The sequence below is a fragment of the Copadichromis virginalis genome, linkage group LG13 (genome assembly GCF_057382275.1).
Source record: "Copadichromis virginalis isolate Kocher_CV1m ecotype Utaka linkage group LG13, C_Virginalis_male_GT1.1, whole genome shotgun sequence".
NCBI lineage: Eukaryota > Metazoa > Chordata > Actinopteri > Cichliformes > Cichlidae > Copadichromis > Copadichromis virginalis.
Genome location: NC_140630.1, coordinates 18,629,299 through 18,649,201, shown reverse-complemented (window position 1 = coordinate 18,649,201; position 19,903 = coordinate 18,629,299). Strand labels below are relative to the sequence as shown.

At 40.6% G+C, this 19,903-nt stretch overlaps 1 protein-coding gene across 1 annotated transcript in view; it reads left to right on the top strand.

Moving 5' to 3' along the window:
* The window catches only part of LOC146695524 (ATP-binding cassette sub-family C member 2-like), a 31,878-nt gene that overhangs the window by 7,347 nt on the left and 4,628 nt on the right, over positions 1-19,903 (top strand). Inside the window, exons 5-28 of the mRNA XM_085477746.1 lie at positions 182-304; positions 395-450; positions 529-784; positions 930-1,108; positions 5,562-5,739; positions 6,147-6,401; positions 6,808-6,873; positions 7,043-7,180; positions 7,262-7,408; positions 7,488-7,572; positions 7,690-7,756; positions 7,909-8,035; positions 8,967-9,143; positions 9,354-9,521; positions 11,357-11,540; positions 11,772-11,907; positions 12,011-12,113; positions 12,199-12,418; positions 13,825-13,979; positions 15,794-15,949; positions 16,053-16,252; positions 16,359-16,485; positions 16,602-16,703; positions 17,818-17,961. Coding sequence (XP_085333872.1) covers positions 182-304; positions 395-450; positions 529-784; positions 930-1,108; positions 5,562-5,739; positions 6,147-6,401; positions 6,808-6,873; positions 7,043-7,180; positions 7,262-7,408; positions 7,488-7,572; positions 7,690-7,756; positions 7,909-8,035; positions 8,967-9,143; positions 9,354-9,521; positions 11,357-11,540; positions 11,772-11,907; positions 12,011-12,113; positions 12,199-12,418; positions 13,825-13,979; positions 15,794-15,949; positions 16,053-16,252; positions 16,359-16,485; positions 16,602-16,703; positions 17,818-17,961 — 3,549 coding nt within the window. The remainder of the gene's footprint in view (positions 1-181; positions 305-394; positions 451-528; positions 785-929; positions 1,109-5,561; positions 5,740-6,146; positions 6,402-6,807; positions 6,874-7,042; positions 7,181-7,261; positions 7,409-7,487; positions 7,573-7,689; positions 7,757-7,908; positions 8,036-8,966; positions 9,144-9,353; positions 9,522-11,356; positions 11,541-11,771; positions 11,908-12,010; positions 12,114-12,198; positions 12,419-13,824; positions 13,980-15,793; positions 15,950-16,052; positions 16,253-16,358; positions 16,486-16,601; positions 16,704-17,817; positions 17,962-19,903) is intronic.

Below are 19,903 nucleotides of genomic sequence, written 5' to 3'. Positions count from 1 at the left end.
ATGAGTGAAGACATTTGATCAAGTTGGATTTAAAGTAGAAGACAAATAGTAGATTTACTCAGACATGGTGCAATAACTTGATATGATTGACTTTTAGCTCTCCATGTGTTGCATAACACACCATTTTCATTTTTCTTCGGGACCCTTTAAAGTTTTTCTTTCTCTCATTTTTGGCAATTAGGGCGAGGTCCGTGATGTCCCACGTTTCAGCCTTTTCTACATTTCTTTTGGGCTTGAACTGATTGCACTAGTTCTTTCTATTATGGCTGATATTCCCCCAGAAGCTAAAGACTTTATAAAAAAGGTACCCTTTATTTGTTAGTGGTTTTGCTTGTTTGTTTTCCGAGGGCAAAGTTCATAAGGAGTCAAATGTTAATCTTGTTTTTATCCACAGAATCCTGAAGCAGGTGCACCATTTTTGAGCAGAATCACATTCAACTGGTTAAACAGGTAACATTAAAGTCAGTATAGTAGGAATCTTAACAAGCACCTACATATGTGCTCCATGTCTTTTCATTGTTTTTACAGTATGGTCTTAAAAGGCTACAAACAACCTCTGGTTCAGGAGGACATGTGGGATCTGAATGAGAGTGATAGCACTGCTTTCATCAATGAGCGTTTCCAGCATTTCATGAAGCCTGAGTTGGATGCAGCTAGGGTCCGATTCCAGAACAAGATGAAAAAGAAATCAGCTAAAACCAGAGACAGTGCCCAGGAAAACCCACAGCAAAATGGGCTTTCCAGTGGTCTGGGGAAAGGAGTCAGTCAGGATGTACTAATGATGGTGAGAGCATTCAAACACTTCCACACACATGTACACTATATTGAGCTACAGTCTAAACGGATTTTAATAACATCACTAATCAACATCACTATGTTTTTTTCTGAATAAATCTCATCAACTGTGTTTAAACGATCTGTTCTTTTAGGAGGAAAGGGGGAAGAAGGAAGATGAAAAGAAGAAAAAGGACAGTAAGGAGGAAGAGAACTATCCCAATTCATGGCTGATTACCACCATTTACAAGACCTTTAAAAGGATTCTGATTGAATCTGTCTGCTTCAAACTTCTGCAGGATGTGTTAACCTTTGTCAGTCCTCAGCTTCTTAAGTGAGTAAGATATTACAGAAGGTTACAGAAATAAAACAACAGATTTAAGAGAAGAACAATGTTGTGCTTGTACAATGTCGCTGGACTTAAACCAGCAACTCAGCTGTGTTGTACCCTGTATTGGACTACAGTGGTCTCTTAATAGTTCACTGTTCTGACTTTCTGATGCATACTTTTCAAAAAGAAAAGGAAAATATTGAAACCAGTTCTTTTTATTTTTCTACTGGACAGAGAAGATGCAGACTCAGAGTGGTCAAAGTATTTATAATCATTTTATTCAATATATTATCTTCCGGAAGAGAGATCCGCACGATGTAAGCATCTGCAGATCAAGGTTCAAGGTTCAAGGTTCTTTATTTGTCACATATTTAAAATTAAAGGAATTTGAAATGTACATTGTGCCTGGGTTTAGAGTGTCTGGAAGAGTCCTGTCTCAGTCAATTATAGATGATGTGAGAGGGCGGATGTGTGTGTGTTTAGGGCCCGGATGGCTTGGGGATAGAAGCTCCTCTTCAGTCTCTCTGTCCTTGCCCGGATGATGCGGAACCTTCTACCAGATTGCATAAGTTGGAACAGTTTGTTGCCAGGATGGGACGGGTCCTTCAGTATCTGCGCTGCTCTAGTCCGGCATCTCCTGGTATAGGTGTCCTGAAGCGGGGGGAGAGCAATCCTGCAGCAGCGTTCTGCTGTACGGATCACTCTCTGGAGAGCTTTTTGGTCCTTCACACAGCTGTTCCCAAACCACTGTGAGGATGCTCTCCACAGCGCCTGTATAGAAAATCCTGAGGATCTTTGGAGAGACCTCTCCGTGAATCGCTACCTTATCGTGGTGGAGGGGTTTGTGTGTCCCAGGGATCCCAGGGGCTATGTTGTCTGGGGGCTTTTGCCCCCTGGTAGGGTCTCCCATGGCAAGTTGGTCCTGGGTGAGGGACCAGACAAAGAGCGATTCAGAAGACCCTTATGAAGAGAACATCAAGGGAACAGTTTACCCTGCCTGGGATAGGGTTACCGGGGCCCCGCCCTGGAGCCAGGCCGGGGAGAGTGCCCGAGGGCAAGCGTCTGGCGGCCGGGCCTTAGTCCATGGGGCCCGGCCGGGCACACCCCGAAGAGGAGACATGGGCCCATCCTCCCGCAGGAGGCGCCATAGGGGTCGGGTGCATTGTGTGCCGGGTGGTGGCCAGGAGCGGAGGCCCTGGCGGACTGATCCCCGGCTGCCAAGACTGGCAATAGGGACATGGAATGTCACCTCTCTGGTGGGGAAGGAGCCTGAGTTAGTGCGTGAGGTTGAGAGGTACCGGCTAGATATAATCGGGCTCACCTCTACGCATGGCTTGAGCTCTGGAACCAGTCTCCTGGAGAGGGGCTGGACTCTGTCTCAGTCTGGAGTTGCCCCTGGTGAGAGGCGGCGGGCTGGGTATTCTAATATCCCCTCGGCTTGCTGCCGGTACTTTGGAGTTCTTCCCGGTGGGTGAGAGGGTTTGGGGAATGGGTCCTGACTGTCATCTGCGCTTATGCGCTGAGTGGCAGTTCAGAGTACCCAGCCTTCTTAGAGTCCCTGGGGGGTGGGGGGTGGGGGGGGTGGAAGGTGCTGCACCTGGAGACCCTGTTGTCCTGCTGGGAGACTTCGACTTCAATGCAAGAACAGCGAGACCTGGAGGGGTGTGATTGGGAGGAACGGCCTCCCGAATCTGAACCCGAGCCGTGTTTTGTTATTGGACTTCTGTGCAAATCACAGTTTGGCCATAACAAACACCTTGTTCGAACATAAGAGTGTCTATAAGTGCACGTGGCACCAGGACGCTCTAGGTCATAGGTCGATGATCGATTTTGTAATCGTATCACCAGACCTGCGACCATATGTTCTGGACACTCGAGTAAAGAGAGGGGCTGAGCTGTCAACTGATCACCACCTGGTGGTGAGTTGGATCAGGTGGCGGAGGAGGACGCTGGACAGACCCGGTGCACCTAAACGCGTAGTGAGGGTGTGCTGGGAACGTCTAGCTGAGGCCCCAGTCTGCGAGATCTTCAACGCGCACCTCTGGCAGAGCTTCAACAGCATTCCGAGGGAGACTGGGGACATTGAGTCCGAATGGACCATGTTCAGCGTCTCCATTGCCAAAGCTGCTGCATTGAGCTACGGCCACAAGGTGGTTGGTGCCTGCCGTGGTGGTAATCCCCGAACCAAATGCTGGACACCAGAGGTGAAGGGAGCCACCAGGCTGAAGAAGGAGTCCTATTGGGCTTGGTTAGCCTGTGGGACTCCGGAGGCAGCCAATAGGTATCGACAGGCCAAGTGGAATGCAGCTTGGGCAGTGGCTGAAGCAAAAACTTGGGTGTAGGAGGAGTTCGGAGAGGCCATGGAAAAAGACTTTCGGACTGCCTCGAAGAGATTCTGGCAAACCGTCAGGCGTCTCGGGAGGGGAAAGCGGTGCTCTACCTGCACTGTGTATAGTGCTGGCGGAGCGCTGCTGACGTCTACTGAGAAAATTGTCAGGCGGTGGAAGGAATACTTCGAGGACCTCCTTAATCCCACTGACACGTCTTCCGAGGAGGAAGCAGAGTCTGGGGATGAGGGGAATGACCCGCCAGTTTCCGGGGGCGAGGTCACTGAGGCAGTTAAACAACTCCTTGGTGGCAGAGCCCCTGGTGTTGATGAGGTCCGCCCCGAGTACCTGAAGGCTCTGGATGTTGTAGGGCTTCTTCAGTTGTCGTAGGTGATACATGCACTGCCTAGCCTTTTTGGTCTGGACCTGAATGCGTGCAGACCTGATCTGAAGCATTAGAAGCCTATAACCTATATTATAGTCAGCTCCCTCCTCCTGTTATTTTGGTACTTACACGTCACACACAGTTTTGATCAAAACAACTTCTGCGCTACACTCTGCCTCTGCAGCTCTGCACAAGACTCCCTGTTCTGCACAGTTTCCTGTTCTGCACCGTGTTCCAGTCTTGCTCAGCAATTTATGACCTTTAAAACACTTAATGAGTGAAACGTGGCCTCTTAATATTCTGGTCTGCATAAAACAAAAATAATCAGAAAATAAGTACTAAAAATATATATATATTCCTTAACAAAAGGAAAGGAATTTATACAATTATCTGTCACAGATGTTTTTTTTTTTATTCACTTGCAGTTACCTTTTACAATCCTTTGGGTTAACTATTCCCTATTGTCAGTCTGCGGGACCAGCACCCCTATACAGGAAGTCTGGGTCAGCTCTCTGTTTAAGAAGTTCTAATCGCTGGATGAGTATTACCCAGCAGGCAATGCAGAGTTCAGATGGGGCTGATGTGGCTCAGGGAGCTCGCCCAGCTTTAATGGTCTCAAAATCGTCTGTATGTTTTTCCTGCTTATCTGATAAAATCCGGGGACCCGAGTAGCCTTGCAGTCCTGGCCTCCGTCAGGCACATAGTTACAGCGGCTCCCCTCTTTATTGGTGTGCTTGGTATTTAAGTGGGTTAGCTTTAGAGGGCTTGACAGTAGGCCTCAAGGGTATGTTATGTGTAAAGGGCTGAAGTAACCTGTAAGAGCTATTTACATTAAAATGGGTCAATACTCAGATTTTTACCTGTACTGTTTCACAACGGGTTAAAAGGTGAATATCAACAATTTAGACTTTAATTGTACGAAAATTATAATGAGTTAATGCTGAGTTTTTTCTTAACACTGGAGAGGAGACAGGCACGCCCAGGTCTGAAGATGTGCTTATCTCAGTGTTCTGTAGTCCTGACCACCGTCAGGCACAAAGTTCACTTAGAGATCCAATCTTCTGAACTGTTCATCTCACAGCAGATGAAGGGAAGAGCAAAGAATGCATTTGGGCGCTCTCTTTTATACTCTCCCAAGTGCCTTTTTGCCCCCCCCTTCTCTCTCCTCCTATCTAGTCATTCAAGCACATTGTTCACTTAGGATCATCTGATGTCCAACCACACAATATGTATTTGATTAATCAAAGTTTACTTCAACAACACTTCTTTACATTTTCTTCGTAATTCTTAACATATAAGATCTCATGACATTTGAACATTTAAGAGACATCCTTCACATTGCTGACACCAATAGGTAAAGAACTAAGTTGGATCATGTCTACAGACACAAAATCTAGACTGTTTCACTACTCAAACTACATTTCTCATTTAACATATTGATCAAGCTTATATTTTGATTTATCTTTAAACAAAAAAAAAAAAACAATAAAAAATGAGGATAAAAATAAAGATTAAAACTATAAATCACTTAAAAAAAAAGGGATGTTAAGCCTTTTCACCCTCTCTCTGATGTGATGAGAAGAAGGCAGGGGGTCTTTAATCTCTCTCTGTCCCTCATGTCTTGACACTAGTCATTCATAACCGATAACAGGAGTGGCAGGATGAAATGAGGACATTGTTAGATAAGTGCTAAAGATGAAGCTGGAGATTAGCATGTTTTCTTCTTTTTTTCTGTTTTTCCTAGATTGATGATCTCGTTCACTCAGGACAAATCCAGATATGCCTGGGAGGGCTATCTGTATGCAGTGTTGCTGATGGTGGTGGCTCTGCTACAGTCTCTAACCCTACAGCAGTATTTCCAGCGCTGCCATGTGCTGGGGATGAAGGTTCGCACTGCACTTATGGCTGCTGTGTATAAAAAGGTAAAAACAGGAGTGACAGAACACCATTTATTGACATTGGTGTGAAAAAAAAATCAAATGCTGTATAATATAAATTACTGTTACACATTAGAAGAAAAAAATTACTAGTCATAATTTCCTGCTTAAGTCAGTTGTCAGATGTTTCAGTTATAAATAACTTTTATCAGCGCATACTTGTCACAGAAAAACTATTTACATTATTTCTTAGATAAGGTCAGCTTTGCTTTTTTCAATATATAGGGTTAGAGTAGGATTATGGTTTTAAAAAAAGTGACACAAAGACCCATCTCCTGCTTTGTTGATGTACTAAAACATACAGAGTAAGACAAAATATCACTTATATGCTTCTCTTACTTAATTTTCACCCCACTTTCTAATTAATAAGCCCTTTTTATCCCTTTTCTAAGGCATTAGTGGTGTCCAATGACACTCGTAAGGAGTCAACAGTAGGGGAAACGGTGAACCTGATGTCAGCAGATGCCCAGCGCTTCAATGATGTGACCAACTTTATCCACCTGCTGTGGTCCTGCCCTCTGCAGATCATCATATCCATTGTTTTCCTGTGGCTGGAGTTAGGACCTTCTGTGTTGGCAGGACTGGGAGTCATGGTGTTAATAATTCCAACCAATGCAGTGCTAGCAACCAAGGCCAGAAAACTCCAGGTCAGGGGAAATACTAGCCAAATCTTCTGTACACCTCTGTGCGAGATTCTAAATCAAGATAATTCAAGATGAGATTACACTGCAAATTTTAAAGTGTTATTCAAGATGTTTAACTAAAGTATTGCATTGACTGTTTAATAGCTTTTGATACAGTCCGCCCACTTTCAGAGGCTCAAAAGTAGATAGACAATTGAGTGACGCAGCATACAGGCGTTTAATTAATATTAACTATAATGTGAAAAAAGTGATCTCGGTAACTCTGAGCACATGATTCTTGCTGGTGAAAAAGTTGGGGGGGGGGGGGGGGGGGATTCTAATGAATTACACAGAATAAATTGCTGTTCAAAACACTTTAAGTATTGTCTTATTGCCTGTTTAACATGAGCTACATTGTGTCTCTTTTCAGATAGAGAACATGAACTTTAAAGATAAGAGAATGAAAATCATGAATGAAATTCTAAATGGGATCAAGGTGAGCTCCCTTATTCAGTGTATTCATGGTGTATGTAGATGCCTTCCTTACATGTAAGGCTTTGATGCTTCAAGAAACTGCAGTAACTTGAACAATAAGTGCTCTGCTGCCGCACCCTTCCTTCTGCCTCACTGCCTCCTCCCTGTCTTTTTCTTTTGTCTCCCACCAGATTCTGAAGCTGTATGCTTGGGAGCCATCCTTCCAGAAGCAGGTGGAAGACATTAGAGGGGAAGAACTAAAAGTCATGAAGAAGTTTGCCTACCTACAGTCCATCTCCATCCTTACCTTCCGCTGCAGTCCAGCTCTGGTGAGTTCTGTCAAGGAGCTTCACAGAGATTAGAATCAAATGGTAAAGAAACCTTTTTTCTTAAACTGTCTGTACTTGCAGGTTGCTCTGGCCACGTTTGCAGTATTTGTTAGTGTGAGCAGCGATAATGTGTTAACTGCTGAGAGAGCTTTTACTTCCATCTCTCTCTTCAACATCCTCCGAGCTCCTCTTGCCATGCTGCCCATGCTCATTGCTTCCATTGTACAAGTAAGTGAACAGAGCTACATCACGCACATGTATCAAGCCTGTGATAACATCAAACTTAACCTGTTCTTTGAATTTTCAGACAGCAGTGTCTAAGAAGCGCCTGGAGAAGTTTCTGGCAGGGGAAGACATCGACAGTGACATTGTGCGCCAAGACCCCAGTTTCAGTATGTTCACCATTAGAATTTGCACTTGTTCTACAGCTGAAGATTGAAGCTTAGTCACAGTTTTTATGTGTGCGGATCATCTGTTAAGCTCTGTCTTGGTCTGTGTTCATTTTTTAGATACTGCTGTGAGCGTATGTGATGGTTCCTTTGCTTGGGAAAAAGATGCAAAGCCTCTGCTGAAAGAGTATGTCTGTGTTGGTCATCACAATTTACTAGTTAACTTAATTAACTGTGAGATGTTCACCAGGATTTTTTAGCATTGCTTAAGTTTTTCAAGTCTGTTTATTTGCCCCTGATGTGTTCACAGCATTGAGTATAGTTATTATGTGTGTCCAGTGTGAATTTGGACATTGAGCCTGGTCGGTTGGTTGCCGTAGTGGGAGCTGTTGGGTCAGGAAAGTCGTCTCTTATGTCAGCCCTCCTTGGAGAGATGCACAGTACCAAAGGTTTTATCAACATTATGGTAATGGCTTTTTCCCCGTTTGTATTTATCAGTGTGTGTTAAAAAAACATGTAAAATCCATAACATCTAATTACGTCTTAACTAAAATAACACAAATGTTCACACAAATGTTTTTTTGTTTTTTTAACTCAACATGTAGCATGACTGTGGCACAATCAAATTAAGTTTGCTTCAGTTTTTACTTCAGCGCCTTCCCTCATCTTTCACGAAGGCAGAATACTTTATTATTCCATAAAGAAATTATGTTCGTTATTTTTTTGTTTTTTAAATACAGAGAAAATCAATGTTGATTGAATCATTTACTGAGTTTATTTAATGACTAAAAGTATAAAATTCCTCTATATAGCAGTATCTATGCATTCTCAATCATCCAGATAAGGATATCCCAAAAAGTTCATAGTGTATTTAGACTCATAGACTCCCACTGAAAACAATATTTCTACATGAAAAGCATAAACGTTTTGTGATCTACATAGTAGTAGTTACATTCAAGGAGCACAAAAAGCGTATAATTTAACAATCACAATACAATATTTTAATTTTTTTAAAATAATTCAACAATTAAACATTAAAGACTTTAAGAAACAAAGTAAAGATGCATAAATAAAAAAAACATCACCAGCCTAATTCATTCAAGCCAGTTTTGATAATCTGGTCTAAACTCATCAGTATTGAAGGAAAAAACAGCTGAATAAAGAAGTATATTTCTGCACAAATTTTGTGAAATGGAGGCAGATGATTTGCTTATAACTCAAACCATTTTACCCACAGAATAAACTGTTCTCTTAGATTTCCAGTAAATTGATTTGTTTTTCACCTAGCCACTGTAGTGTTTGGTCTGGATAAAAATGTGTGGATGCCAGGTTTTTTTTTATGATAAGACAGATGTAGTGAGACATCTGTAATTGAGTCATAATTTGTTTCTTTCCAGGGTTCTCTTGCTTTTGTACCGCAGCAAGCCTGGATCCAAAATGCTACTTTGAAGGATAATATCTTGTTTGGATCTCCACATGAGGAAGAGAACTTCAAAAAGGTCATAGAGGCCTGTGCTCTTGCCCCTGACCTTGAGCTGCTGCCTGGAGGAGACCTCACTGAGATTGGAGAGAAAGTGAGTTACACTTTGAAAGGTTCAGGTTTTTGGTTACACAAATATTTTTCCTGTATGCAAATACTGTGTATGGCGTTTATTATAAACACATGTAAAATATTTGTTTCTTAAATACATGACAAAAAAGTAACAAAACAGAAGAGCTCTTCTGATTATAAAGGAAAGGCTAAAAGAGTGTGTCTCTTTTCCCCTCCTTTCTTCTCTTTTCAGGGTATCAATCTCTCAGGGGGTCAAAAGCAGCGTGTGAGCTTAGCCAGAGCAGTCTACAGTCAGGCTGATATCTATCTATTAGATGACCCTTTGTCTGCTGTGGACTCACATGTAGGAAAGCATCTATTTGAAAATGTAATTGGACCCAATGGATTACTTAAAGACAAGGTTTGTGCTTAAAAACATATGCTAACAATATTAAAAATGGGGATTAAGAATAACCCAATCATTTATAATACAATAAGGGTCTGGGGGGAAATGCGTAAAAGGTTGGGTAGAGAAGATTGCACTTCATTCTTGACTCCTTTACTGAGAAACAAAGGTTTTGTTCCAGGAATGTCTTGTAGCATGTTCGATAAGTGGCACAAAAAGGGATTAAGGGTAATTGGCGATTTGTATCAAAACAACACACTGATGAACTTTGAGCAATTGCAGTCAAATTTTAATATTCCTAGAGACCACTTTTTTGGCTTTCTCCAGGTTCGTAACTTCGTTCATTCTAGAATTCCACAGTCTCCAGAAATAGTTATATATGATGATATTGAGACATTTCTTATTAAGCGAAAAGACAGAACTCATTTTATCTCAGCTTTTTACTCTCTCCTATATACTCTTAGTAGCAACACACTGAGCGCTATTTATAAATGGGAGAGAGATCTTAATAATCAATATACCGAAGAGGAGTGGAAAGGAGCCATTAACATGAGTAGTTCCACTTTTACTTGTAACCGCTTGCGAGAAACCCAATACAAAATCATACATCGCCTTTATATAGCTCCTAATGTCTTGCATAAGATTGCACCTCATATTTCCCATCTTTGTAGTAAATGTCAAAAAGAAACTGGCACTTTTTTCCATTACTTTTGGGAATGTAAATTAATCAAAAGATTTTGGAGCTTCATATCTCAAGAACTAAGTAATATTTTTAACAACCTGATTCAAAGGGACCCCGGGTACTTTCTTCTTGGCCTACCCTCAAAAGAATTAACATTGAATCACTTGCAGCGCAAATTATGTCACAAACTATTGCTGGTAGCTAGGAAATGTATTCTCATTAATTGGGTTAAGGATAAACCTCCCTCTGTGACGTTGTGGTACAGAGAATTATTTAAAGTTATTCCTCACGAAAGAACTGCTGCTATTTTAGGAGGAAATGAGGGTCTCTTTCTCAATGTTTGGTCCCCTTTGCTTTCTTATTTGCCAAATGATTTGTCCCAACTGTTGAGGGGGGGTGGTTGCGATTAAGATGTTCTCAGTTAAATAGGAAGCAAGTGTAAAGGACAATTCATTCTTGGAGTTTATCTTTTTCTCTTTCTATATCTGTGGGTAATTGAGTGAAAATATGTTTTTTTGTGTGTCTGTGTGGATGTGGGTTTTTTTGGGGTGTTTTTTTTTTCTTCTTTCTTCTCTGTTTGGTTGTGTTGTTTTATGCTATTCTTGAACGAATAAAAATTGTATATCAAAAAAAAAACCATATGCTAAACATTTTACTTTAAAATTAATATTTTAAATAGAAATCAGTATTTAAAGTGAAAAAAACGCGACCATTTCCCATTTAATTTCTTCTGAGGAATCTTGACAAATACTTTCTACACAGGATATTCCAGCTGTTACTTGCTTAGAAAACATGGCGTCTAATTTGTAGTATTTTACATCATTTTACCCAGGACCTGAGCATTACATAGAGGTTACAATAGGCTAAATATCACACTAAATGACCAGGATAACTGAATAGCTAATTATGAAAGGTTAGGAATAAAAGCCACTCGGAAATGGAATTACAAGTTAGAAAAGGTTTGGCTTTATAACTGATTTTTAAATGATTAAACCAATTATTGTTAATTCAGTCTGTGAACTGAAACATATTCTCTTTTTTGATAAATACAATTTATAAACATATTTAAACATAATTTATGTTTTTTTCTTTCTTTTCCTTTAATACTTAACAATGTTTTTGTAAATCCTATCTAACCCTATTTGATTGGTGAATTCTGACCATACAGACTCGTATCCTGGTGACTCATGGCATAAGCTTCCTGCCTTACGTGGATGAAATAGTGGTTTTGGAGAATGGAGTCATTTCTGAAGTTGGATCCTATGAAACCCTTCGTGCCAGTGGAGGAACTTTTTCTAAGTTTCTCGACACATATGCCAAAGAGCAGAACAATCAGAGAAATTCAGAAACAGGTAATTACAACCTTTTCTTAGTATATTAGGAATATGATCTGCACACATCACATGTTTTTGTTAGCTGTACAACCAAAACCTATGCTAAAATTATACATCACAAATATGAATGAATTAAATTTCTTTTTGTCATCTTTTATGAATACTTTGTGTTGATGTTGTTCACATATTGACCCAAATACCATAAATTACTGCCATATATATAAAACACCATGTATATTGTTAATTTAGGTGAGGGCCAGGACGCAGAAGACTTTGAGCTCATCCCAGATGGAGACGATGCCCAACCTGACGGTGCTTCGGAGGACACTGTTTCTCTTACACTGAGGCGAGAAAACAGCATCCGCCGCAGCCAGCGCAATGGCAGGTTCGAGCTTGTTAAAGTTGCAGATGAAACCAATGAAACAGCTTGTCTCAAATAGCATCTTTAGCAGAATGTCCATTTCATTCTTTTCCTCTATTTTTTTTAGTGTCAGATTAAGAAGAAATATTTCCATTAAAAAATCTGCAAATGCTGATGAAACACAGAAAGGCCAGAAGCTTATAGAGAAGGAAACTATGGAAACAGGACAGGTAACAAAATGTTTTTGTACAACTAGCGCAAGATTACAACAAATGATAGCCTGTTTCCTGAGTGCCGTCTCGCGCTGATTTCCAGGTGAAGCTTGCAGTGTTCCTGCAGCACCTGCGAGCCATGGGCTGGGGATATTCTGCCATGGTTTTCCTGATTTACTTCATCCAAAACGCTGCTTTCATCGGTCAGAATTTGTGGCTGAGTGACTGGACCAGTGATTCTGTGGAGTACTACAACATGACATACCCTTCCTGGAAGAGGGACACAAGGGTGGGAGTGTTCGGAGCTCTTGGAGTGGCTCAGGGTAATAAAACAGTCATTCCTTTTGTATTTGCAAATATTTTCAGGTTCGTGCAAATTAACGTTAAGGAACATTATGTCTTACAGACAGGAAAATTCCCTACTCTGTTATTTAGGATCCTCTCATTTTTAGAGCGCTATATAGACAACCTAAACAGTCTTTTTATTGTACTAGAGGACTTGTGCACTGTGTGCGTTAGGTCCTTTGTCACAGGGACTCATGCTGAAAAGTGCATAGGCACCTATAACTTTTTATGTTAATAATTAGGAGGAATTTGTTTATATATAAAATTCTGTTAAGCTGAACTGAATCTTCTCAAGCTAAACTACTCAGTTTAATAAAAAAAGTGTAATAAAACTAAACAAATCAATGAAAAACAAAACAAAAAATAAGGTGGATGCTTCAGAGCTGTTCGGTCTGGGGGAATGATGGGGCTGATGTAGAGGGTGGAGATGAGTATAAAAGTAGAGAGGAGTACAAAGGGAGGGAAAACATTTGTTATTTATTAGTTCTTTAACAGTATTTTTTTTGCACCATTGAAGTATGTTTTTTCTTTTCATATGATATTAAAATCACCAAAAGTGTGTACATTTAATGAATTGCATTTATATAGCGCTTTACAATGCCACTATTCATTCACACACTGGTGGAGGCAAGCTACAGTTGTAGCCACAGCTGCTCTGGGGCAGACTGACAGAAACGAGGCTGCCACATTGCGCCATCGGCCCCTCTGGCCAACACCAGTGTTTTGCCCAAGGACACAACGACCAGGACAGAGAACCTGGGATCGAACCGGCGACCTTCCAGTTACAGATGCGCTTCCCAACCCCCTGTTCCACAGTTGCTCTTTCGTATTGTGAATGGGTGACCAATTACATTGATCAAAGTGATATGTTTTAGTCCAGCTGCTTTATATTGTAAAAAGACTGGCAATTTGGACCTTGGTTCATCTTGAGCTTAGCTTTACATGCAGTACATATATTACTGATTGAACTATTTTTTTTTTTTATAAGAATAAGAATTGAATTTGAAAAAAGTAAAATACTATTTGTGTTGTCATTATAGCCCTGCGACAGACTGTCGATTTGTCCAGCTTGTGCCTTCCCTCTTGCTCTGTGGCAGCATAGGCTCCAGCCCCTGCAACCCTGAATTTCATACAACCTAAACTTTGTCATTAAGAATTTCTGAACATCCAAACCTGGTCTGGTCTCCAATTAACAAGATTCTTAATGACAATTAGCATTTTTGAAAATAAATATTATTTTGTAATAATAACAGCCACTTTATATCAGTAGGCAGGAAAAAGCACACCCGAGTGTTACTGTAAGTTCAAGGTTCTGTCCACAGTGGATTTGTCTTTGTTAAAAATGTAGTTCTATTATTTAGAAACGTTCTTGTTTTTATTGCAGGCCTCTTTGTGTTCTTTGGCACACTGCTCCTAGCCAATGCTTCCATTGATGCATCTCGTATCCTGCATTCACGACTTCTTAACAACATCCTGCGAGTTCCTATGGTTTTCTTTGACACTACACCTATTGGAAGAGTGATCAACCGCTTTGCAAAGGTAGGGTCTTGTAGTTCACTTTTTAAGGATTCTTTTCATAGTTTTCAATATTTATTTTTATCTTCTTGTGGCTTGTATGATTACAAATACAAAGTATAACTAGTTTTTAATGTCATTTCTAAAATAACAGTGCTAAAAATTGAAAAAACTAAACATTAAATTTTTTAAAAAGGCTTTATTTGTGTTTGCTGCAAGTTGTATATCCACTTGTTTAATTTAATTTTTCCCACTTTATCTCACATTTTTTAATACAATCCTAAATATTCTTAAAATTGTTCTCTCCTTAAGTCATTCTTTAAAGAGGCTTTCTTCCCAAGTGCCTCCTCAAGTATGCAGTCCAGTTCAATTTTATCTGGTGCTGACACACAATAACAGTCACTAAAGGTACATTGTATTGTAAAGGTAAAGCTCTTACAACAATCAAGAAAAATCCCTCAAACAATCAGATGACTCCCTATGAGTCAATATGAATTTAATATGAATATATTCAATAAATCAATATGCTGTTCAATTCATTTCAGTTTTATCTGCACAGTCCCAAATCAACCTGTTTGCGTTAATGTTGTAATATGTGTGTAGATCTGTTGTCTCTGTTAGCTGCGGTTACTAAATTCAGCCACTTGTTGAAAAAGGGAAGAAGGAGCTAATTTCTCTTGTATCCTCACATCCTGCTTATACCAACAAAAGGGTCTTAATGGACAAATAATTAATCATTAAATTATTATGTCGTTAGAATGGCTGTAAGTGTCACAGCTAGCGGTATGGCATTATTTTTATGCCACTTTTCTGAGCGCACGTAAAAAAAATGAGCGCACGTAAAAAAAAATGCAGGTACAAGTGTTGCAGTTTGAGGAGAAATTTATTTTGAGTGAAGAAAAATTCATTGCTGCGTGCAAAAAATGTATTTCGTTGTTTGCTATTATCCATACACACACACAATAGCAGCCCCTCTCGCTCAGTTTTTGCACTTGCGCTCGCTCGCAATGTGTTGCTTGCGCTCTCAACACTTCTGCCCGTTCGCGCTCAACTCTTCGAGCTTTTACGCAGAGATGTGCAGAACCTAAAGGAAACCTAAACTGGGGAAGGTAGTAAAACAAACCTGAAACCTTAATCCACAGAAGGACATGCAGGGGGAAACGCACGGAAGTAACACAGAGTGACTCAGGGAGACAACACAGACAGACCAGCGGCGAGCACGAGAGGACACACACTATAAATACACAGAGAAACAGGGAAACTACACACAGGAGGGAGACACGACTGAACCTAGTTAACATGACAAAACAGGGAGGGTGCAAAACTGAACACACTGACATCAGACACTGACTTTCAAAGTAAAACAGGAAATACACAGACTGGTCTCAGAGACAAGGTACAGACGAGGAATGGCAGGGATGACTAAACACTAAACAGAGGAAGAACAGAACCCGAAACCACAAACAGAACCACAAACAGAATACATAATAATAATCATAATAATCATAATAATCATAATCATAATAATAAACACAAAACGCTGGGTCACATGACCCAGGACCATGACAGTAAGACTCTGTATTCTTTGGAACAGCTCTAATCTCAGGAACAACTCAAATCTTTAAAAGTGTTTAGTCACTGATAAACATCCATGACTTATCATTGACATTTTTTCCAATATCCTGACTTTAGCTTTTATAATAATTGACTTTATTCTTTTAGTATTATTTACACTTATAATTTTGCTAATTATGTATTTTTTCTGTTTTTATGTGCACTATAAATAAAATTGACGTTTTACTTAAATAAGTACTAACTCTCCAAATATTATCCCAAAGGACATTTTTACCATAGATGAGGCCATTCCTGCTTCCTTGCGCTCCTGCCTTCTGTGTCTGATGTCTGTACTGGGGACCGTATTTGTCATCTGCATGGCAACTCCTTTCTTTGCCATAGTTATCATTCCTCTGGCCCTGATCTATTTCTTTGTACAGGTAAGCTAAACAAGGTAAAGAAGATATGTAAAAAAAGCTACCCTAACTTTCCTATAATATGACATGCAAACTGATTTTGTTTTGTCTTTCTCTCTACACCCAGCGCTTTTATATTGCCGCTTCAAGACAGCTGCGCCGGCTGGACTCGGTGTCTCGCTCACCGATATACTCTCACTTTGGTGAGACGGTGTCCGGCCTGTCAGTGATAAGAGCCTACAAGCATCAAGAAAGGTTTCTTAAACACAATGAAGTAACTATAGATGAGAACCTCAAAAGTATCTATCTGCGGATCGTGTCTGACAGGTCAGACATTGAACAGTGTACCAAATACAGATAAGCATGTGATGCTAAATGATGAGACCCTAAAATTTGTTTGTGTGCATATTTGTGGGGTTTGTTTTCTTGACAGATGGCTGGCCATACGTCTGGAGTTTGTTGGAAACCTGGTGGTGTTTTTTGCTGCTCTGTTTGCTGTCATTTCCAGAGATTCTATTGACAGTAATGTGGTTGGCCTATCTGTATCATATGCCCTTAATGTCAGTCACAAAAACACTCAGAATTTATCCTTATTTCATCAGTGTTTATGTATGCGGTAACACTAAAATGCAGGAATAATGTAAACACAGACCTCTCTCCTGTTGGGGTTCTGCAGGTAACCCAGACCCTCAACTGGCTGGTGATGATGACCTCAGAGCTGGAGACCAATATTGTAGCTGTGGAGAGAGTGAACGAATACACTCAGCTTAAGAACGAGGCATGTAGAAATACTTTGTGAGCAACACATTATTTATCCATTCATCCATTCTCTTCAGTCTATCCTTATCTGGGTCACGGGGGTGCTGGAGCCTATCCCAGCTACCCTAGCGTGAGGGTGATACACCCTGGATGTGTCGCCAATCTGAAACAGGGATAACACAAAAGACAGACATCCATTCATACTGATATTCATACCTGTGGGAAATTTAGAATCTCCAATTGACCATACCCCAGTAACTGCATATCTTTGGACTGTAGGAGAAAGCCAGAGTACCCAGAGAGAACCCACACAGATATGGGGAGAGCATGCACACTCCACAAAGAAAGGTCCCAGCCAGATGCTTGAGTCTTACTCAGGACTTTCTTGCAGTGAGGCAACAGTGTTAACGACCATGCTGCCATATGACATTATTTATACTTTGGTTAAATCAAAATCTACTGTTTTCTTAAATAGGACATGAATTTTAGGATTTCTACAGGCTGTGAGTTTATTGTAACTTTGACAGTTTAACGGGAATCTAATAAGCTTGTGTGCGACATCAACTGCAATATTTGCTCACTGTACAGTGATAATACTTTTATTCCCAGCTGCTGTTTCTCCACTGTTTCTTAACATACTACCGATAATAGTTCAGATAATTGTCAAACAAACGAGATTTTGATGCAACAATTTAATTTTATGTTTCACTAACATTTGAGTTCACATGTTTGAACTCCACCTGTTATATTTGAGTTGGGTTGTTTATTCATAATGGCACCAGAGCTCCACTGATTAGCACATCCCATCATGATGTTCATACTGAATTTAATCTGATTTAGAATATAACATTGCACATGTACACTTGGCCTTAATTGTTAATCTTGGTTGCATATTTTCATTTGAGCTATTTAATTTTTTACCAAGTGTGACGTCTTTTTAAGTTTTCTTTTTTTCCTTTATTTTAGTGGTGTAATGTGTGCATGTCTGTATGTATGGCGTCTGTATAATTTTGTTTCTTATTTATCTTGGTTTGAATATTAATGCACAACATATAAAAGAGCTAACTTAGCTCAATTTGATAGCTTTTGTATTATATTACACATGCGTTCTGCTTCTTTTTCTGTTGTTACAGGCTGACTGGGTAACTGACACTCGACCTCCACAGATGTGGCCAGAGGCAGGAAGAGTGCATTTTGAGAACTACAAAGTCCGTTACAGACCTGAATTGGATTTAGTGCTGCATGGAATCACTTGTGACATCAACAGCACTGAGAAGGTGTGTGTGTGTGAGCGTGAGAGGGAGAGTCTCCATATATGTATAAAGTTCCTGTAAAAGTTATAGGTTTTACTGTATCTGATATCATATTCACCAAAGATACAAAAGCATGCACTGCTAAAAAAGAAAAAGAAAAAAATTGGATGGACATTAAATCATTGGGAAGATTTTTTCTCCCTCATTGAAAAATCCATAATATATAAAATTGTACCACTATTTTTTAATTTAAAAGGTTAACTATTAACAACGTGTGCAAGCTTTCTGCTGGCTGACATTGGCCAACTGTATCTAAAATGTAGCTTCCAGATACAGACCTGCACATCATTTTTTATTTGAGTTTAGAAAAGCTATTATGTTGAAATTTGTAATTTGGACTTTGTGCTGTAAGACATTGACATTCTATTGTTTGGGTTTTTTTTTTTTATGTTTTATAGACCAATCTATTAATCAATTACTCAAGAAAGATGCCACAGATCAATCTGTGTTGACAGTAATTACATATAATTAAACTGTAAAATAATGTGAACTATCAGTTTTTCTTTTAATTTATACATTATGTGTATTACTGTATATTATAATCAGCTGTGATATGTAAACATGTAACTAGTTTATGGGCAGTTGTTCCCAAACTTTTTTTGCTAGGCCGGAATATTCAGCATTGCTATCAATACATCCATCCATCCATCTTCTTGTGCTTATCCAGGACCGATTCGCGGGGCCAGCAGCCTAAGCAGAGAAGCCCAGACCTCCCTCTACCTAGTCACCTCCTCTAGCTTATCCAGGGGAACACCAAGGCATTTCCAGGCCAGCCAAGAGATATAATCTCTCCATGGTTTCCTGGGTCTTTGCTTTCTTGCTGAGGACCATGGCCTCAGATTTGGAGGTGCTGATTTTCATTCCCACCGCTTCACACTCGGCTGCAAACCGTTCCAGTGCGAGCTGGAGGCCATTACCCGATGAAGCCAACAGAACCACATCATCTGCAAAAAGCAGAGATGAGATTCTGAGACCACCCAAGTGAAAGCCTTCCATCACTTGGTTGCGCCTAGAAATTCTATCCATAAAAATTATGAACAGAAGAGCAGCCCTGGCAGAGCCCATCACCAAACAAGAACGAGCCTGACATTGCCGGCTATGCGGACCAAACTCTTGCAACGGTTGTATAAGGATTGAATGGCCCGTAGCAATGGGCCAAGGATCTCATACTCCTGGAGCACAGGACACTCCAAGGGACACGGTCGAATGCCTTCTCCGCGTCCACAAAACACATGTAGACTGGTTGGGCAAACTCCCACGCACACTCAAGTATCCTTGAGAGGATAAAGAGCTGGTCCTGTGTTCGACAACCAGGACGAAAACCGCATGGTTCCTCCTGTATCCGAGGTTCGACTAACAGACAGACCCTTCTTTCCAGCACCCTGGCATAGACTTTCCCGGGGAGGCTGAGGAGTGTGATCCCCCATAACTGAAATAAACCCTCCGGTCCCCCTTCTTAAAAATGGGAACCATCTATCAATCCAGAGGTACCACCCCTGATGTCCACGCAACATTGTAGATGTGTGTCAACCAGGACAGCCCTACAATATCTAGAGCCTTCAGGAACTCAGGGCATACCTCATCCACCCCAGGGGCTCTGCCACCAAGAAGTTGTTTAACTGACTCAGTGACCTCGTCCCAGTGATTGGCAGGTCATCCCCTTTGTCCCCAGATGAGATATACCAGTGGGATTAAGGAGGTCCTTGAAGTTTTCCTTCCACCGCCCGACAATTTTCTAAGTCGAAGTCAGCAGCGCTCCAACCGCAGTATACATAGTGCAGCTAGAGCACCTTTTTCCCCCTCCTGATTTGCCTGCCAGTTTGCCAGAATCTCTTCAAGGCGGTACGAAAGTCTTTTGCTATGGTCTCTCTGCACTCCTTCCGTACACGAGTTTTTGCTTCAGCCA